The sequence below is a fragment of the Lepidothrix coronata genome, unplaced genomic scaffold, assembly GCF_001604755.1.
Source record: "Lepidothrix coronata isolate B3197 unplaced genomic scaffold, Lepidothrix_coronata-1.0 Scaffold281, whole genome shotgun sequence".
Taxonomy (NCBI): Eukaryota; Metazoa; Chordata; class Aves; order Passeriformes; family Pipridae; genus Lepidothrix; species Lepidothrix coronata.
Genome location: NW_016690461.1, coordinates 251442 through 271313, shown reverse-complemented (window position 1 = coordinate 271313; position 19872 = coordinate 251442). Strand labels below are relative to the sequence as shown.

The following is a 19872-nucleotide window of genomic DNA, read 5'->3' as shown; positions in this document are numbered from 1 at the left end:
GCAGAACCCTGCAGGCCTGCCACCCTCCCTGCCCCACCCCTTCACGAGCTGGGAGCAGCCACTTCACCCTGTGACCAACTCCAGTGCCAGGAGCATCCCACGGTCGCCGGGAGCATCCCGGGTGCCACGCCCACACCTGGCTCTCACCTGTGACAGCCTTGCAGCTGGTGGGGTTGTCAGGTCTGAGCTTGTAGCCCTCGGTGCAGAGGCACTTGTAGCTGCCCAGGGTGTTGATGCACTTCTGGCTGCAGGGGTAGGTGGTGGAGCACTCGTCGATGTCGATGCACGTCTTCCCGTCATCCTTCAGCCGGAAGCCGGGACGGCATCTGCACTGCAGGAGCAACCCGGAGCTGTCAGACACCCCCCGGCCCGCGTGCTGGGAGGTGACAGGTGCTGGGAGGTGACAGGTGTCACCGTGGGACACGTGGGCTCAGCAAGGACAGCTGGGATGCACAAGCAGTGCCAGAAGCGCCCGCGTCGTGTCCCTTGCCCAGCTGGCACAGGACAGACACAACCCTCACGTCTGTGGAGAAGGAAGGAGAGGGAACAGCTGGAGCTGTGTCAGGGGAGGTTGAGGTTGGATATTAAGAAAAGGTTCTTCCCCCAGAGGGTGGTTGGGCACTGGAAGAAGCTCCTCAGGGCAGTTCATAGCCCCTGTCCTGCCAGAGCTCAAGGAGCATTTGGACAATGCTCTCAGGCCCATGGTGGGATTTTGGGTTACCCTGTGCAGGGGAATAAGGTGGACTCTGATGATCCTTGTGGGTCCCATCCAACTCAGGCTATTCTATGACTCGATGACCCCTCCAGCCAACCCCCCCCAGCCCCTGGCCCCCTACCTTGTACCCGATCTTGAGGTCCTCACACTCCTGGGAGCAGCCACTGAGCTTCTTGTTGAGACACTCGTTGATGAAGCAGTTGAGCTCGTCGGAGCCGTCGGCGCAGTCGTTGTTGTTGTCGCAGAGCAGCGCCTCGGGGATGCACTTCCCGTTCTTGCAGAGGAAGAAGGAGTCGTTGCACTTGTTCTCTGCGGAGAGGAGGCAGCAGCGGTCAGTGGGGGGGTGGTTGGGACCCCACTCCCCCTGCCAGGACCCCGCCCTGGCCCCCACAGGTACCTGGGCTGCTGCAGCGCGGGTTCTTGGGCGCCTCGTCCGAGTGGTCGTGGCAGTCGAACTCCCCGTCACACTCCCACTGCCGGTTGCTGAGGCAGCGGCCGTTGGCACAGCGGAACTCGTGGGGGCCGCAGGTGGGGTACTCTGTGGGAGGGAGGGGGGTTCAGACAGCATCCCACCTTCCCGAGCCACCCAGACAGACAGGGGCACCGTGGAGCCACCCCGACTTCATGAGCCACCCGGAGACACGGGGGCTCCACAGAGCCTTGCATGGCCAAACCTCCTGCAGCTGGCCTGGGACAGGGCTGCTCTGCAGGCACACAGATCTCTCTGCGGGTTTGGATCCCTCTGTGGGTTTGGATGTCTGTGGGTTTGGATCCCTGTGCCAGGGTGGATGCCTGCAGCAGGGCTGGGAAGCTGCTTTCCGGCAGCTCTCCACCACTGAACTCCTGTTCCCTCTCCAGGTTCCCCCTCACCCTGCTCACATCAAACCCCTGCTGGGCAATGAAGACCCCCCAGGGCCCTGTCCCAAAGCCACCAGAGCCCTCACTGTCCCCCTCAGTCTCACGGACACCCACCACACTCCGGGGACTCGTCGGAGCCGTCGCCGCAGTCGTCGTCGTGGTCGCAGACGAAGTGCTTGGGGATGCACTGCCGGTTCCCGCACATGAACTCCCGCTCATCACACGTGTTGTTGTACACTGCAGGGAGGCACCACCATCAGCCCCTGCCCTCCCCCTGGCCCTCCTGCCCCCCCAGACCCTCGGGCACTCACGGCAGCCGGCAGCGAGGGTCTCGTCGGCTCCGTCCGCACAGTCCTTGTCCCCGTCGCAGAGCCAGCGCTCCGGCACGCACACGTAGGTGCCCGGGCACTGGAAGGATCCCGAGCTGCAGGTGGTCAGCCCTGGGGAAGGGAGGAGCAGGAAGGAGCCTGGTCACCCCACTGCTGGAGGACCGGCACATCTCCAGGGAGCCCCAAGATCCAGAGTTCGGGGTGGGAAAGGGATGGGCAAAGGCAGGAACACGGCTGCGGGAACACAGCAGTGGAGCAGGCAGGGACTGAGAAGGGCTGGAGCAGACTCACGGCAGCGACTGTCCTCGTCAGAGCCATCCCCGCAGTCATCAGCCCCATCACACACCCAGAGCTTGGAGATGCAGCGGTGGTTGTTGCACTCAAACTGCACAGGGTAGCAGAACTTGTCTGGGGGAGGAGAAGAGGGGGATCAGAGCGAGGTGATAAGGGGAGGAGATGGGAGCAGAGCACGGCCAGGCGGGGCCAGACAGGCTCTGGGAGCCCAGGGGGTGCTGGACTGGGACTCCCTCCCCTGGAGCTGGGGAGGTTCCCCAGTTCCTGAGCACTGTTTGGGGCTTTAACAGAGAGGTTGGAAGTAAAAATGGAGCTGAAGGGAGCCCTCACTGGCCACGTTCAAACAGGTCACAGACACCTGTGTGTGCGCTGAGCAAACCAGCACACGAGGCCATTCATACCGGTCACAGCTAAAAGCCCCAGTGCGTGAGTGAGACCACGGGAGGGGAAGAATCTGGGGTCTGGCCTTTGGCAAAGGGATGTCAGGGAGAGAAGAGGGCCCTGCCCCACCCTCCAGCCCCACCCCCCGTGCCATGGCCCGAGTCGTGGCTCTCCCCACCCTGCCGCTCACTGCAGTGGGTCTCGTCCTCGCCGTTCTCGCAGTCGTCCTCCTTGTCGCAGGTCCAGGTCATGGGGATGCACCTCCTGCTCGGGCAGGCGAAGTAGTTGGCTGGACACTTGGGCTTCCTCGCGCCTGGTGTGTGAGGGAAACATCAGCATGGCCACATCCTGCCTCCCCCTGACCCAGAGCTGAAGGATTCCTCCCCCAAAAATCCCCCCGAGGTCCCACACCCCGGCACACCCCGGCACCCTCCAGGCAGGAGCTGCGAGGGCACAGGACAAACCATCCCGGTGGGCAAACAGAGCCCCCGTGGCCCAAACAGACCCCAGAGGGTCGCAGCCAGCTGGAGGGTCAGCACCACAGCCCTGGCCCCCCGGTCCCTCTCCCCTCCCTCTCTCACCGGGGCAGTTGCGCTCGTCAGAGTAGTCCCCGCAGTCGTTGGCGCCGTCGCACACCCAGCTGGGCGCGTAGCACAGCGAGGTGTGCTCGCACTTCTGGAACGTGGTGCCCTTCACCCCCAGCTTGAAGTAGCTGCTGCAGTCGGTGGCGGCTGCGAGGAACCACGGCAGGAGTCCCGGTGACACAGCAGGACCCACGGCAGGACCCACAGCAGGACCCACGGCAGGACCCACAGCAGGACCCACAGCAGGACCCACAGCAGGACCCACGGCAGGACCCACAGCAGGACCCACGGCAGGACCCACGGCAGGACCCACAGCAGGAGCCCCTGGTCCAGCTCCCGCTGCCCCCAGCGCCTGTCCCTCTCCACACAGCACCCAGCTGGCTGCCCCACGTGTGCCCTGAGGTTCCAGGACTGGGGGGGTGGTGGATGGTGGGTGCCGAGCAAGGCACGGGGGGGCTGCAGTGGTGGGCTGGGGCTGCCTCAGGTGGCAGGAGCGCCGGGGCTGTGGGACGGGAGCAGGGCCCTCCTCCCTTCCCAAGCCAGCACAGATCCCAAAGACCCAGGCCCCCACCACGAGCACTGAGGGCAGGAGCATCCCCAGAGCCGGGGGAGGGACAGGGGACAGGAGCTGGGGCACTCACTGCAGTTCATCTCATCCGACGCGTCCTCGCAGTCGATGAACTGGTTGCAGCGGCTGGAATTCCCGATGCAGGTCCCGTCCCGGCAGCGGAACTCGGTAGCAGCACAGCTGGTCTCTGCCGGGGGAAGAAGCCCGAGCAGCGGGTGAGGTTGGGAGGGGGGACCCCAGTGCACACCCACCCCACAACACCCACTGGCTCTGCAGAGGGGCACCCACACCCCCCCACTGCCCACACAGCTCTGGGCTCTCATCCCAGCTCTGATCCCCTTCTGGAAGAGACCCAGTGCCTCTCGGCAGCCTGAGCCCCTCTCCCTGGCACTACCAGTCCTGGACAGTGCTCTGGGAAGCTCCTGACCATCCCTGGCAGTTTGGGAGCGAGTGGACAGGTCCTGCAGCCCGGAGGGAATGCTGCCTTCGGGGATGCCTGGGAGCCATGAGGAGCAGTGACACCGTGCCCTGTGCCCCTGCTGGGTGTCACACCACCCTTCTCGGGAGGCTCTGAGTGCTGCGTGCCCACGCCCAGGAGTTTTTCCTCCCAGCTGTCATTCCGTGAGCTTTACAAAGCAGCACGAGCTTGACCTTGGCTCTCCGTTAAGCCCTGGCTCTGCTCTGCTCCTGTCAAGCTGACGGTCACTCCCTCCCGCCGCCGCCGTCCCCGTCCCAGGCAGCTGACGGAGCCCTGGCAAGGGCTGGCCGGGTGCCAGGCAGACACTCACTGTTACAGGGCACCTCGTCCGAGTTGTCCCCGCAGTCGTCGACGCCGTTGCACCAGAAGCGACTGGCGACGCAGCGCCCGTTCATGCAGTGCAGGAAACCCTTCTTGCACTTGCGGCTGCCTGCCGGGGAGGAAGAGGAGGAGGAGGAGGAGGAGGAGGAGGAGGAGGAGGAGGTGAGCACAAGGGAGGGCGGGCACCCCCGAGGGTCTCAGATCCTCAGGGACCCTTCAGCAGGGGAAGAAACTACAGAGCAGGATTAGGGAACCCGCTCCTCGTGCTGGGCTGGCCACTCCAAGGGGTGAGGGCTGGTGTTGAAGGAGGTGCTGCAGCCCCCACCAGCTCAGCTCGAGGTGTCCCACTCTCCAGCCTGCCCCCCAACACTGGAAAAGGTCTGGAGACCTCAAAGCCTGGCTGGGTGCACCTCTGGGAGGGCAGGAGTGACTGCGAGTTCCTCAGGGACACGAGGACACTCCAGAGTCCTGGTTCCCTTTGCCAAGCAACCCTGGCAGTGGTCAAGGCCATGTTGGACAGGGCTTGGAGCCACCTGGTCTAGTGGAAGGTGTCTCTGCCCATGGCAGGGGCATGGAACGGGATGATCTTTAAGGTCCCCTCCAACCCAAACCAGTCTGTGTTTCTCTGAGCAGAGCTGAGGGTTCACAGGGGGTGTCTGTGGGTGCCAGGGTGTGTGTGTGGGTGAGCAAGGCAGCAAGAGGAGGAACCTTACTGCAGTAGGATTGCTTCTCGTCCGACTTGTCCTTGCAGTGCACGACGCCGTCGCAGGTCCGGCTGAAGTCGATGCAGTCGCCGTTCCCACACTCAAAGTCCTCGTGAACGTTGCAGGTGGAATTCAGGGCTGGGGAGGGCACAGGGAGCGTCAGCTCTGCCAGGCTGAGATTGGCCTCTCCCCCTCCACTCCCCGCTCCCTCCCATCCCCTCACCTTTGCAGGTGAGATCCTCCTGCAGGACCCGCTCCCCGCGGCAGGAGCAGTTGACGTGTCCCTTGGCGGTGAGCAGACACAGGTCCTGGCAGCCGCCGTTGTTCACCCTGCACAGGGACAGCTCACCTAGGACAGAGGGACAGCGGTCACAGGAGGGACAGACCCAGCAGTGCCTGCCCCTCATCCGCCCTGCTGGGGCAAAGAGAAGTCGTGATCCCTCCCCAGGCTCTTCCCACGGGGCTACAGGGGCGCAGGGCACTGGGGACACCCGGTCTCCCCGAGTGGCTTCCCCTTCCCCTGGCCTGCAGACAGGCTGAGGGGCAGAGGTGGGGAGGCTGCGGTGACGGGCAGAGGGTCCTTACAGCTGTCGGTGTCGTTGGCCACGGCGATGATGCCCATGGGCTGCTGGGGGATGTCCACGCGCAGCAGCTTCATGTCGGTGCCCACGTACTTGTTGGCGCGTTGCACGGCCCGGCGCACCCAGTCCGTCCAGAAGATGTAATCGCCATACACGGCCAGGCCAAAGGGGTGCACGGGCTCCGACTTCAGGATCACCTGCCGGGCACAGAATGGTGGAACGGGCTGGGTTGGAAGGGACACTGAAGATCACCCAGTTCCCAACCCCCTGCCATGGGCAGGGACACCTCCCACTAGACCAGGCGGCTCCAAGTCCCGTCCAACCTGGCCGTGAACACTTCCCAGACTCCACCACCTCCCTGGGCAGCCTATTCCAACATTTAACAACCCTTTCCATGAAGAAATTCCTTCTGATGGTCAACCTGAACCTCCCCTGGTGCAGCTTGAGGCTATGTCCTCACTTCCCAGGGACACAAGTGAGCTATGAGCAGGAGGAACCTGCTGTGAGACACAGCCCCACAGCCCCCCAAACACAGAGTGTCCTCCCCTGGGGGATGTCTGATCTCCCCCAGCCCCGGGGATAGCTCTGCTTCCCTCTGACCACGCTCCAGCCCCAGTTTGGACACTCCCCTCCCCGTCTGGCTGCCGGGGCCGGCGCAGGACTCACGTGGCGGTTGGAGCCGTCGTACTCGCAGCGCTCGATCTTGTCCAGCGTGGCATCAGAGAAGTAAATCTTCTCGGCCTTGTGGTCGATGGCCAACCCGTTGGGCGTCCGTATGTCCTGGTCGATGATGATGAGCATGTTGGCACCAGAGAGGGTGGCTCGCATGATGCTGGGGTGCTGCTCGTTCCAGTTGGTCCAGAACATGAGGCTGGAAGGGGAGAGACACCCTCTGCAGCCCCAGCTCAGGCCACCCCTCCACAGCTGGGGGGCTCCCGGGGACTCAGGGATGGATGGGACCTCATTCCCACACAAAAGGGAGTGGGAGGGGGATGAAGGAGGCTGCTGCAGCCAGCTGGGAGATGTGGCCCCCCGTGGATGGGGGTGGGACAGGGGGCCTGTTGTTCCTTCGGGGTGCTGAAGGATTCGTGGTGAAGGGGGCACGTGGCCCTTCCTCCCTGGGGTCCAGCCCTCTCTGTGCTGGGATCCAGAGCTTCCACCCCAGGAAGGGGACCACGTGGACCCCTGGGGGGGCTGGCTGGACCCTCGACAGCCACTCACTTCTGGCACTCATCCAGCACGAAGGCGCGGGGGTGATCGTCCCCCGACATGGTGATCACCGTCTCCCTCTCGAAGGCCCCAACGCGACTCTGGTCCACGGTGTGCCGGGTGATGGTGGAGGTGGTGTAGCTCGTCCAGTACAGCGTGTCCCAGCCACGGTGATACGCCAGCCCCTCCACCGAGCCCACGTCTGAGAGGGGACAGGCAGGGGTCACCTCCAGCCCCAGAGGCTGCCGGCTCACCCCACACAGCCAGAGCTGACCCCGACTGCAGGATATGGAAGTTATTGCTTTTAATTACAGCCAAAACAACCCCTGGAGGCTTTGGCTGCTGGGTAACACCACGCCAAGGGGGATGCTTGGTGGGGCTGGGGTCTGTGCTCGGGGTGAGCAGACACCACAGTAGGCAGAACTCTGCTGCAGCGACCCTCCCTTGCAGGAAGGCTGAGGGACGGACACCTATGATGCTACAAGGACTTGAATTTGGCTCTCAAGCTCCAAACCAGCTGGACCTTGCTCCAGGTCCACAGCAGCAGCTCTGGGAAGGGGAGGATCCCCCACTGCCAGGGGAGAGCTGAGCCCCAGGGGCACAAAATGACGAGGCAAAGCCTCATGGTGACCAGGGAAGTTGAACTGTGCACCCATCCTTCCTCCCTCATTAACACTCAGCAAAGGATTTAATGAAGCAGCCGTGAGAGCTGGGCCCTGCTCTCCCATCTCAGCGATAAAGCCACGGCAAGTGCTGCTGTGAATCTGCTCATTAGCAGCACGGCCACGGCCCTGGCTGAGGGAGCTCCTGGAGCAGCAGCCATGCTTCTTTCAAGCTGCTGCAGGTACCAATAAACCCAACCAAGTGCCAGGTGAGGGCTGGGGGTGAGGCCAGGGCTGGGCACAGAGAGGGTCAGGGCTCAGGGCGCTGCCTCAGGAGGCGACTGCGAGCGTGGAGCTGACCCTGAGTTTGCTGCAGTGCCTGTTTCTAGAGAGAGGCACGCCTGAGCCTCGTGACACGCTCTCCGTGCCAGAACGAGCTCTGCAGACTGCTCCCAATGCCTGTGTCCACTTCCAGAGGCTCCTCAGAAACCTCACGGCTCAGCCCGTGCCCGCCGCCGCCCCAAACGCCCCCAAAAGCACCAAAACGTGTCATCCGAGGGACAAAATCCCTCGGGCTGGGAGGGAGGGAGCGCAGGACGAGCTGGGGGAGGACAGGAAGAGGGGTCTGGGGGCAGACACAGACGGGGAGCCCCGGGCCACTCACTCTCCACGATGGTCTTGCGCCCCGTGCCGTCGTCGTTGATCTGCTGGATGTTGCCGAAGTGGATGTCGCTGTAGAAGATGCGGTTGCTGCCCTTGGAGCCGTAGCGGTAGTCGAAGGCCAAGGCGATGACGTTCTTCATGTGCTCCGCGTCCTCGAAGGGCTTGATGGGCGCGTTGAGGTTGTTCTCGTCCGAGAGGTGGATGCTCTTGAGGATGGTGCGCTCCGAGTACAGCAGGTACCCGTCGTAGTCCCGGCAGCTCACCCCGTCCTCCGACAGCATCCCGTGGGCGCAGGCGCACGTCCTCTGCCCGCCGCCGCGGAACAGGCAGAGCTGCTGGCAGCCCCCGTTGTTCTGGGCACAGATGTTGGTGCCTGCAGGGGGGAGAGGGGGGGACTGGGTGAGGGACTGGGCAGAACGTGCCCACTCGGCTGGTTTTGGCTCTCCCCGCTCAGCCCACGGTGCGACGCGGCCCCGACGAGGACACGGCGACCCAGTCGTTTCCATCCCTCTCCCCACGTGAGGAGCTGAGCCCCTCCCGGCACGTGGGGCTGCCCCCCATGCCTGGACTCTCACCCTTCTGCCGGGCCCGGTTGAAGACTTTGATGTCCTTGAGCTGCACCCCGATGCCAGTGCGCAGGGACACCGACTCGGTGGCGTTGTCCTTGTTGCCTCTTTTGATGGAGCCGTTGGCGTGAGTCCTGAGGAAAGGCGGAGTCACCAAGTGACCAGCGTGGGACCCGTCCCCCCCTTTTCACTGCACCTGCCAGCTCCCCCCACCCTCCACACAGCTGGTGCCCAGACACCCCCAGACCCCCTGGCATCGCACCTATCGCTCCAGTAAATGTACTCCTCGAAGACCGACACGGAGAACATGTCCATGTTGTTGCTGGACAGGACAACCTCCCGGTTCTCCCCTGTCTCCAGGTCGATCCGTTCGATCTTGTCTGTCCGGGCATCGCACCAGTACAGCTTCCCATCCTGTGGGGATGAGAGAGCATCCCAGCTGGCACCGGGGTGGCACCACAGCACCCTCTGCACCTCCAGTGGGACATCCCACGATTCAGGAGACCCCCCTGGACAACCCTCCTGAGACTCTGGAGCCCCCCCCACCATCAGGACACAGCTGCAGGGACCCTCGGGACCAGCTCCATCCTCCCAGATGCCGCCTGTACCTCGTAGTCCACGGAAATCCCGTTGGGCCAACTGATGCTGACGTTCACCAGCACCATCCGCTTGGTGCCGTCCAGGCGCGAGCGCTCGATGCGGGGGTACTGCCCCCACTCCGTCCAGAACAGGTACCTGAGGGGACAGCAGGGACATCACCACAGGGATGGCACCAGGAGCAGCATCCTGGGGCCCCTTGGAACAAACACCCCTCCCCATCCCCCCCATCGGGATGTCAGTCTGGATCCTCTGGGCTTGCAGACCCTGCACCTCCATCACTCCCCGGATCCAAACACCCCTCCTCTCCCCGGGACTCCCTCCAAAGCTGGAGCCAGGCTGGGGAGGCTCCACTTGGATTTTCTGATGTGTTGGCACCCACCAAGTCCCAGGGGGCCCCCAGGGAGCTCAGCCCATCACTGAAAGCAGGGTTAAACCCAGGGTTTGGACCCGCTGGTGGGGCAGGAGACCTGCAAGTCCTTCCCTGCTGTATGCAAACACCGGCTCTGCAGGGAGCCGTGGGAATCTCTGCTCCACACACCCCCCAGGTGCTGCCCCTCTCTGGGAAGGGCTTTGTGCAGTCTCACCCCTTCTCTGGATGGACGGTGATGGCCCGTGGCTTGTCCAGCCCCTGCGAGATGACCACGTAGCGGAAGGACCCGTTCAGCCGGGCCACCTCGATGACATCGAAGCCCTGGTCCGTCCAGTAGATGTTTCCTGCAAGAGGGGACGGTGAATCCCCCCACGAGCCCCGCTGCCCCCGCTGCCCCCCAGCTCCGGAGCCCCCTCCCACCGGCGATCCAGTCCACGGCGATGCCCTCCACGCGGCCGATGCCGTTGGTCACCACGTCCTCGCGCCACGTCTGGTCCCGCTTGGCCCGGCTGATGGTGCTCAGGCCCATGTCCACCCAGTAAATCGTGTCGTTCTCTGAGAGGGACGAGGAGGCGGGAGGGGGGTGTCAGACACCGCCCCTGGGTCACCCAGGAGTGACACAGACCTGCACCCCAGGGCCCCGAAACCCTCCTTCACCCGGTGCTGCCCAGGGGGGATGTTCTGGGGCAGAGCTCTGCCAAAGTGGGGTCTGGAGCTGGATCCCTCAGGCTCCCCCTCCCCTGTCTCTTCCCAGCCCCCCTGCCCTGTTCCCAGCCCTGCATCACCTGCATGGAAGTCGATCCCCACAGCCAGGGAGGTTCCCGACACCGGCACGAGGGCATCGGACTTGTCGTTGGGGTCCAGGGGAATGCCCCGGATCCCCTCGTGGACCGAGTACAGGAGGAAGGAGCCAACACCTGTGACACAGGTGTGGGGACAGTCAGACATCCCATAAACCACAGGCTGTCCCTCCCCCATGGAAAACTGACAGCTGCTCCGTGGAGGAGAATGAGCCCGGCAGGGTTCCGTGGGCCCATCCCAGACCTCCCTGGGGGCTGAAGCCCTGGCATAGCCCATTCCAGGGTCCTGCCCCACTCCAGGGCACAGGGGAGCACGAGCGAGGCCCCTTCTCACCACCCACCACCCCCCTTTTGTGCTGGCAAAGGCTCTGCGGCGCATCTGGGTCAGGGCAGCGCTTGTTATTCAGCCCCTGCCCTGACCCAGATGGTGCAGAGCTCTGCCAGCCCCCTCCAAAAACACCCGGAACACTCTGCACACAAACAGCCTTTGAGAGGCCCTGGCAGTGCCCGGGGAGACGGCGGCGAACGCGGCGGGGACGGGGGATCTGCCCGGCCCCGCTCCCGGTGACCCAAACCCACTGCCCACAGTGAGGGTCCCACCTCTCCCTGGGGGGCTCCCGTCGTGCTGTCCCACTCCCCTCCTCCAGGACGCACTCAGGGGGCAGCAGTGCCCCCGTGCTCATCAGGGACAGTCCCTGCGAGGGTCTTGCTGCCACCTGAGCCCACAGCCCCTCCAAGCCCCGCAGTGCCCCCTGGTCCCCAGTGCCCCCCCGCACAGGCACACTCACCCTCACAGGACTGCTGCCCGCTCTTGAGGCTGTAGCCCGCCGTGCACATGCAGGAGCGGGAGCTCTCGGAGGTGGGCAGGCAGAGCTGAGAGCAGTCCCCGTTGTTTTGGCTGCAGGGGTTGGTCCCGGCTGCGGCAAAGAGAAGGGGGGTGAGGGGCTGTGGGGAGACAGGGAGCACCCGCCAGGGCTGGGCCGGGCAGTGCCCACACGAGATGAGGGTGCCCTGCACTGGCCAGCACGGATGTGGCACGAGGGCAAGGGCCGGGCTTGGCACAGCTCTCATGGTGGGGCCACCTGGCCACCAGGGAGCAGCCAAGCACTGCCCGGCCCTGTGGGGTCTCTGCCCCAGGACCCCCGCTCACCCTGCTGGATGCTCTCGTCGTACACCTTCATGTGCATCACCAGCGTGGTGCTGTTGCGCAGCACCGTCACCTCCGTCCCGTCCTTCTTGTTGCAGGTGCCCATCCTCTCGGAGGCCTGGTCAGCCCACCACAGCTTGTCCCCTGGCAGGAGAAGGCAGGAGCGTGTGGCAGCGTTCCCCATCCCCTCCTGCCCCCGCTGAGGTGGGCACGAGAGCTCAGGCAGGGCCAGGAGACAGGGAAAGGTGTGTCCCCCTTCGCCAGCCCTCACCCATGATGGCCAGGGCCGTGGCCTTGCTCAGCTGGCTCCGCACGGACTCGATCACCTCCAGGTTGCTGCCATCCAGGTCACACCTGTTGATGGTGCCATTGCCAGAGCTGATCCAGTACAATTTGCTCTCCGGGTAGTCGATGGCCAGGCCTGGAAAGGACGGGAACATCAGTGTCCCAGTGGCCCACAGGGACTGCCACTGGCCAGGAGGTGGGATGGGACTGGCGGGGCCATGAGTGATGGAGAGAGTGGGCAGGTGAGGTCAGGGTGACCCAGCACAGGGCAGTTGCCACCCCCTTGGGGAGCCAGAGCAGGCACTTGAGGCTCTGCAGGACAGCAAGGTGAGATGGGGGGTCCCGGGGGGTCCGTACCGACAGGTCCCTTCTGGTTGGTGAAGAGGAGCGTGCGGTTGCTGCCGTCCATGTTGGCCACGCTGATGTTGTCCCCGTCTGTCCAGTACAGCTTCCTGCATGGTGAGGGGACGATGGGTGAGGGACACAGTGCCAGCACCCCCTGGGCCCTCCCAGCCCTGTGCAGCCCCTCGCCCCCAGCGCAGGACCCAGGAGGGGGTTTGGGGTCTGCCAGAGCCCTGTGCACACCCAGAGCCCTGTGCACACCCAGAGCAGCACATGCTGGTGGGTTCACACTTATCCACAGCCTGTTCTCCTTCACACACGTGTGTATGGACACACATCACATGCCCCCATCTCCTCTCACACACCTCCTACACGTGCTGACACACAGGGAGAGCGACCTGTTCCCTCCTCCATCACACATGTGCACTGTCACGCACACACGTGTGCCTGTGCACACACCTCCTCCTCCTCCTGGGACGCTCCCAGCCCAACCCCAACCTGCTGGCATCACATCGCTCCAGACTCACCCCCGGAGGGGGTGAACCACCAGGCAGTGGGGCTTGTCCAGCCCCTGGATCACGGCGTTCTTGAAGGAGCCGTCCAGCCGGGCCACGTTGATCTGCTTCTTGTTGGCGTCGTAGCTGGTCCAGAAGAGGTTTCTGGAAACCCAGTCCACGGAGAGGCCGTGAGCGTTGGGCAGGTCTGCAAGGGAACGGAGACGGGAGCTGGTCAGCTGGGAGGACGGGGCTGGGATGATGCTCAGACGAAGGGGAAGGGCTGATCTCGTGGATCTGAAGGTTCTGGAGGGCCGGGGGCGATGGTGCCCCACACCCACCCGCAGACACGACGGTCTCCACGCCGGTGCCGTTGATGAAGGCTCTCTTGATGGTCTGGGTGCGGACGTCTGACCAGTAAATGCGCTGCTCCAGCGCGTCGTAGTCCACCACCGTGACATTGTCGATGTCAGGCACGGTGAAGGAGATGATGTAGTTGTAGTAGGGGTTGTCGATGTCCACGCCCCGGATCTCCATCTGCCGCGCGTACAGCAGGAACTTCTTAAACTCTGGGAGAAGGAGAAGAGGGGCAGCGGTGGGACCTCAGCGCCCGAGCACCCGCTCGTCCCTCTGGCCTGGGGGGCCCAGGCAGACCCCTACCATAGCAGGTCGTGTTGTCCTTGTCCAGCTTCATGAGGTGGGGGCAGGCACAGGACAAGGTGCGGTTGTAGTTGATGAGGCAGAGGTGGGAACACGGCCCTTTGCCCCCGTTGGCTTCGCAGGGATTAGGAGCTGCAAAAGGGACAGGACTCAGTGACGTCCCTGCCTCTGAGGCCCCCGAGAGCTGCAGCCCCCCCAGTCCCTGCCCGCCCCATTGAGGAGCTTGGGGCATCATCACCTCATCACCCACAGGAGTGGGAGTGGTGCCCACCCGCTGCTCTGAGGGGGTGTGGGCACAGACCGAGCGCTGGCACCATCCCTCCCCCTGCTCCCCCATCCCATCCCGCCACCTCCGCTCCCCCAGCCTCACCCAGGGGCTGCCGGGAGGGGTGATACACCTGCAGGTCGAAGGGCTGCGTGTTGGTCCTCTGCACCACCGTCACGTTGTGCCCCGTCCACTTGTTGGCCTTGGCCAGCGTGTTGGTGCGCCAGTCGGTCCAGTACACCTCCCCCCCGTACAGGGTGACAGCAAAGGGGTGGGACAGGTACTCGTGGCCCCGCAGCACCTCGATGTGCCCCGTCCCGTCGTACAGGGCTGAGTAGATGGCGTCCGACCTGCCCGGCAGAGACGAGGGTGAGGGAGGTGGGGAGGGGGCACTGCGGGGTCTTTAACCCAACAGTAACAACCTGCAGGGTCTGAGCAGCCGTGGGACGGCTGCTGATTTACACCAGGGATCCAGGAGGAGAAAACCCAGAGCAAGGGCTGGAGCGTGTCAGGAGACACAAACAGAGCCCACGGCACAAAGGCCTCTCGCTCCCAGCCCAGCACAAACACTGGAGGGAGGGGAAGCCCGGCCTGGGAGGGATGGGGAGGCAGGCACGGGTGCCCTGGCCCTACCTGGCATCGATCCAGAGGATGCGCTTTTCCAGGTAGTCCACGGTGAGCCCGTTGGGCCACCCCCCCGAGCCCGTCTCCTTGTGGATGGTGCGCCGGCCCGCGCCGCTCATGGAGGCGGCCTCGATGCGGGGCAGGCTGGCGTCCCAGTCCGTCCAGAACAGGATCCTGCCAGGAGGGACAGCGAGGGGCACCATCAGCACCGTGGCCTCGTCCCCCCGCAGGATCCCGGGCTGGCAGCGGGTCCCGGTGAGCGCTGGCCCCTCACCCGTAGCGGGGGTCCAGGGCGATGGCGCGGGGGTGCTCGATGTCCCCGGCCAGCAGCGTGGTCCTCATGGTGCCGTCCAGCTTGGCCACCTCGATCTGGTCCAGGTTGCTCTCCACCCAGTAGATGTTGCCAGCGATCCAGTCCACGGCCAGTCCCTCGGGGGTGGCCAGCCCATACTGTATCACCACCTCGAAGCTGGTCAGAGCTGTGGGACAGTGTGAGAGCTCAGGCTGGTGCCTCTTCCTGGGCCCATCCACCACCACCACCCCACCCTCAACAGCTCCACCCAGCATAATTGGGGTCAGTGACGGGGGGACTTGTCCTCCCTAAATGGCATCTGCCCCCTGTCCGTGGTCCGAACCCCAAAGGGCTCAGCCCCCCACCCATGATCCCAGCTCTGAGCTCTTGCTGCCTCACTGTGGGAGCAGCAACGATGGGGAGGGGGCCCAGCTCCGTGCCCAGCTGCTGGGCTGCAATTACCAGCAGGGAAGCACTGGGAATGCTAATTAACTCCTGCATAACAAGAGCAGAATGGGATCAGCTGCCACATCACTGCAGGTGTCACGGAGTCACTGATCCCAGACCTGCAGCCCTGCCTTCCCACCCAGCAGCCCCCCACGCCCCAAGGCTCCGCACCCCCGTTCTCCAGCAGCTTTCCCCTGTAGATCTTGTCCTCCACCACGTCGGTCCAGTACAGGGAGCTCTGGTTGAGGTGGAAGTCCAGGGCGATGGTGTTGCGCAGCCCGGGCACCAGGACACTGTAGTCCCCCCGGTGCAGGTCGATGCGACGGATCTCGTGGCGGTTGGAGAATATGATGAACGGCTTGAAGGGGTCTGGGGGGAGCAGGGACGGGTCAGAGGGGGCACGGACAGGGCAGGGGATCGTGTGCCTGGCCCCAGCCCCAGCTACGGGCACAGCGAGGGGTCTGCTGTCAGCAGGCAGGACCCAGCCACGCCCATCAGCGCAACCCTCAGCTCCGCGAGAGGACAGATCCCCACCCGAGGCAGCCGGGGGGCTGCTGCCAACCCCTGCAGCCCCCCCTTCACACACCCAGGCTGCGGCAGCTCTCGCCGTCGGGCTCCAGCATCCAGCCCTCGTAGCAGGAGCACTTGACGTTGTACTTGTCCTGCTCGCACTTCTGGCTGCACTTGAGGTGCTTGGCACAGTAGCTCTGGATCTGGCAGGTCTTGTTGTCGGCGCCCAGCTCCATGCCCAGGGGGCAGGAGCACACGATGCCCTCGCCGGGGGCCACCGTGCAGTTGTGGCTGCAGCCGCCGTTGTTGAGGGAACACTGGTCTGGGGGGACAGGACGGGCTCTGGTCACCTCCCGGTCACCTCCCGGACACGCCGCGTCCCCACCCCCTTCCCCGCGCTCACCGCAGAGCTCGCCCTCGTCGGAGCCGTCGCCGCAGTCGTCGGAACCGTCGCAGAGCTTCTCGGGGGGCAGGCAGATGGAGGTGTTGTTGGCACAGGTGTGCGAGGGGGGTTTGCACACCAGGGACTCGCAGTTCTCCTCGTCAGAGTTGTCCTCGCAGTCGCTGTCCCCGTCGCAGACCCAGGCCTTGCTGATGCAGCGGGCTGAGGGGGAGGGCGCGGGGAGGGGGCAGAGCAGACCCAGAGGAGACGTTATTCCAGGCACTTGGGGTGCTCCAGAGCTGGTGTCCCTCCACCCCTTGTCCCCGACCCGCCAAGGCAAGTCCCAGCCCCTTCCCCAGGTCAGAGGGGGAAAAGGGATCCGAGGACGACGCCATCCATCGAGACCACGGTTTGTGGGTCGGCTGCTCGTGTTCCCCCATTTCCCAGTGCTGGGAAGGACAGCTCAGCACCCCCTGTGTGGGTCCCCTCCCTCCCCTTGCTCTCACCTGAGTCCTTGCAGCCAAACTTGACGTTGGGGTCGCAGACGTGGGTGACGCCCTCGCAGTTCTTCTCGTCGCTGGAGTCCATGCAGTCGGTGTCGCCGTCGCAGCGCCAGCGCATGGGGATGCACAGCCCGTCCAGCCGGCACTGGAACTCGTCCGCGTGGCACCCCCCGGGCGGGCGCGTGGCTGCGGGGAGGGGTCCTGCTCACTGCCTGCGCCCCGAGGAGCCCGGGGGCTCGGGGGTGAGGGGGATCAGATGGGGGTTCCCTGCTCTCAGCCAGCAGGGAAAGAGCCAGGGACACCCAGAGGCGCAGGAGGGGGATCCGGGCGCTCAGGGTGGGCAGAGGAAGCCGCAGAATTCCCTCCCTGGAAGCAGCGGGGCTCTGCTCGGGGACGGGTCCGGCTCTCCAGGCCATGCCTGCGGTGGGGGGTCCGTGTCCCGCGCCCTCCCCCGTGCCGGGGCTCACCCTGGTTGGTGCAGTTGGCGTGGGTCTCGTCGCTGTAGTCGCCGCAGTCGTTGTCCCCGTCGCAGGTCCAGTGCACGGGGATGCAGCGCCCGCTGTTGCACTTGAACTGGTTGCTGGAGCAGGAGTGGCTACAACCCGCCTCGTCACTGTTGTCCCCACAGTCGTTGTCTGGAGGGGGAAGGGGAGCGGGCAGGGGGTCAGCAGGCGCCCGACAGGGAGGGGGCTGGCGGAGGAACAGCAGGAGGGGGGACAGCAGAGACCCCCCCGCTGGAGGCAGCGGTGGGGGAAGCGGGGAACGACAGGGACACGGGGCAGAGCACGCCAGGGAACGACAGGGACACGGGGCAGAGCACGCCGGCACACAGGACATGGGGGTGACAGCAGCCCCTCGGCGCTGGCGGCGGGACCCCCACCAGAGACCAGAGACCCCCGGCCCTCCCACCCCCCTGTTTGCCACAGCACCAGCAGCGCACAGAGAAAATGAAACACAGAAACTGCATAGATCAGCCATGAACCTGGGGGGGCTCCGCTCCGCTCGGGGGGAGCAGGGCTGGGGCACGGGGCACTCCTCGGGGGGTGCACCCACGGGGAGGGGGCTGGTGCAGCCAATTGGGGGGGTCAGATTGCCTGGAGGAAACCCCCTGGCCCACTGATGGGCAGGGGGAGCTTTAGTCTGAGGGTACCAGGACACTGGCAATGCAGCCCCTCTGCTGGTTCAGCACGGGGGGCCTGGCATGGGGACCACGACAGGGCTCCATTCCACTGGGGATGCCCCATCTGAGCCTGGTCAAGGTTATTGGCTCCTGGTGCCTCATGATGGGACAGGGACCATGGCACAGCTGGGAACAATGGCACTGCTCAGGGTAATGGCACTGCTGGCTGTTCACGGCCTCACCAGCAGCTCAGCTCCTGTACCTGCAGCCCTGGACCCCTCCGGGCTTCCACCAAGAGAAGCTTCCCAAGTGACTCTGCTTGGTGAGCTGGGAGGGACACTGGGTTCATTCCCTGGCACCCAGCACATCCCTCCCACTGCTGGAGAGCAGGGGGGGCATCGCTGGAGAGCGTGGGGGACATTGCCAAGGCACGGGGGGGCATTTCCAGGGAGCCTGGCAGGCACTGCCAGAGAGAGCAGGTGGCATTGCCAGAGGCACAGGGGGCATTGCCAGAGGCACAGGGAACATTGCTGGAGGCATGGGGGGCATTGCCAGAGGCACAGGGAGCATTGCTGGAGGCATGGGGGGCATTGCCAGAGGCACAGGGAACATTGCTGGAGGCATGGGGGGCATTGCCAGAGGCACAGGGAACGTTGCTGGAGGCATGGGGGGCATTGCCAGTGTCCAGAAGAGCAGCCCCACGGGGCTCACAGCCCTTTGGAGGGGCAGGTTTGGGGGCTCAGGGGCCAGGTGGGGGTCTGGTGCATGTTGATCTATGCACTAACCGGTAGGCTTTGGACAGTTCTTTTCGTCAGAGCCATCCCCACAATCTTTTTCTGAAACACAGAACCACCAGACAGGAGCGTGGGCACAGTGACAAACACAACACACCACGGCACAGCGGGCGGCACAGAGACACCGGGACGTGGACACAGACACGGACACACACAGGCTGGGCAGGCACCGGGTGGCGAGACCAGAAGCAGCAGAGGGGGCTGGGGGAGCAGGGGCAGCCGGGCTGGGGGAGCCCTGTGGTGCTACAGCTCCTGCCCTGGGCAGGCCACACCATGGCCTGGCTGCCACGGTGGGGGATCCCAGGAGAAGGGACCACCCTCGGCAGGGAGGGAGCTCAGGAAGGCTCCAGGGAGAGTCCTCCACCCACAGCTCCGCTAATCCCCAGGGCTCTCCAGTGTCTCGTCTGCTCTGAAGCCGCTAATTAAACATAACGATGCAGAGCGGCTCAAATAAACTTGTGGGGAAGCAAAGCAGCCTTGGGGCAAACCCTCTGTCCCAGGCCTGGCCCTGCAAAGATCCGAGGGCAGATGAGAGCTGACCAGGAGAGCTTTCCTGCCCTCCCTGGGGCTGCAGGACGTGGCTGAGCCCTTCCAGCTGCACCAGCCACTCTGTGCTCAGCTCCGGCTCTGAGGCAGAGTTTTGGAGACCTTTCAAAGGGCGTCAAGGTCTGAAACGATCCCTGCCAGGTTATTCCTGCAGCACACGCTGCAGTGGGAGCAGCCAAGGGAAATGTGGGGCTGGAGACTGCAGGATGTGCTCGGCTTTGCCTCACACCTGCTCCCTCTGGGACCTGGGCTCTGCCCTTCAGCACAGGCTGAGAACTGGCCCTTGCCCAGGCGGGGTCCCTGCCAGGCTGCACCCCCACCTCGGGTCTCGCCATCCCCACAGGACCGGCCGTGGGGTCCGGGCCGGGCTCTCACCGTTGTCACAGCGCCAGTTGATGTTGATGCAGCGCCCGTTGTTGCAGGTGAACTGTGTCAGGGGGAAGCAGGTCGGGTAGGCTGCGGAGGAGGCAAAGGCACTGTGAGCATGGGGACACCCCATGGAGGGGTGAGGGGCAGCACCCCAGAGCCCCCCGTGCTCCCAGTGCTCCCAGTGCTCCCAGTCCCACTCACCGCACGAGGCCGACTCGTCGGAGCGGTCCCCGCAGTCGTCGTCCAGGTCACACGTCCAGGAGATGGGGATGCAGCGGCCGCTGGCGCAGGAGAACTGGTTGGGGGAGCAGGTCCGGGCTGGCCAGGGAGGGACACACAGAGCATTAGTGGCTGGTGCTGCCTTGCTTTGCCAGGGGAAGGTGGGGAACAACCCCCGGGCTCCTGCGAGGCACAGCCGAAGCCAAGGTGGGCACAGGGATGTGCGAGATCCCGACACCTCAGCCCACAG

At 64.8% G+C, this 19872-nt stretch overlaps 1 protein-coding gene across 1 annotated transcript in view; it reads right to left on the bottom strand.

Annotated features, from left to right (window-relative positions):
- LRP1 (LDL receptor related protein 1) overlaps window positions 1–19872 on the bottom strand; it is an 88902-nt gene that overhangs the window by 30577 nt on the left and 38453 nt on the right. The window contains exons 18-56 of the mRNA XM_017836605.1: window positions 19605–19721; window positions 19410–19490; window positions 17042–17209; window positions 16578–16760; window positions 16093–16293; window positions 15766–16011; window positions 15351–15548; window positions 14715–14919; window positions 14450–14614; window positions 13922–14166; window positions 13552–13683; window positions 13233–13460; window positions 12925–13099; window positions 12413–12507; window positions 12042–12191; window positions 11774–11914; window positions 11412–11540; window positions 10609–10740; window positions 10244–10378; window positions 10038–10167; window positions 9462–9588; window positions 9116–9267; window positions 8863–8987; window positions 8289–8660; window positions 7035–7224; window positions 6480–6684; window positions 5818–6010; window positions 5456–5581; window positions 5242–5370; window positions 4518–4637; window positions 3803–3916; window positions 3159–3308; window positions 2756–2890; window positions 2194–2310; window positions 1885–2013; window positions 1688–1810; window positions 1113–1253; window positions 837–1024; window positions 148–331 (exon numbers count right to left, since the gene is read on the bottom strand). Coding sequence (XP_017692094.1) covers window positions 148–331; window positions 837–1024; window positions 1113–1253; window positions 1688–1810; window positions 1885–2013; window positions 2194–2310; window positions 2756–2890; window positions 3159–3308; window positions 3803–3916; window positions 4518–4637; window positions 5242–5370; window positions 5456–5581; window positions 5818–6010; window positions 6480–6684; window positions 7035–7224; window positions 8289–8660; window positions 8863–8987; window positions 9116–9267; window positions 9462–9588; window positions 10038–10167; window positions 10244–10378; window positions 10609–10740; window positions 11412–11540; window positions 11774–11914; window positions 12042–12191; window positions 12413–12507; window positions 12925–13099; window positions 13233–13460; window positions 13552–13683; window positions 13922–14166; window positions 14450–14614; window positions 14715–14919; window positions 15351–15548; window positions 15766–16011; window positions 16093–16293; window positions 16578–16760; window positions 17042–17209; window positions 19410–19490; window positions 19605–19721 — 6276 coding nt within the window. The remainder of the gene's footprint in view (window positions 1–147; window positions 332–836; window positions 1025–1112; window positions 1254–1687; window positions 1811–1884; window positions 2014–2193; window positions 2311–2755; window positions 2891–3158; window positions 3309–3802; window positions 3917–4517; window positions 4638–5241; window positions 5371–5455; window positions 5582–5817; window positions 6011–6479; window positions 6685–7034; window positions 7225–8288; window positions 8661–8862; window positions 8988–9115; window positions 9268–9461; window positions 9589–10037; window positions 10168–10243; window positions 10379–10608; window positions 10741–11411; window positions 11541–11773; window positions 11915–12041; window positions 12192–12412; window positions 12508–12924; window positions 13100–13232; window positions 13461–13551; window positions 13684–13921; window positions 14167–14449; window positions 14615–14714; window positions 14920–15350; window positions 15549–15765; window positions 16012–16092; window positions 16294–16577; window positions 16761–17041; window positions 17210–19409; window positions 19491–19604; window positions 19722–19872) is intronic.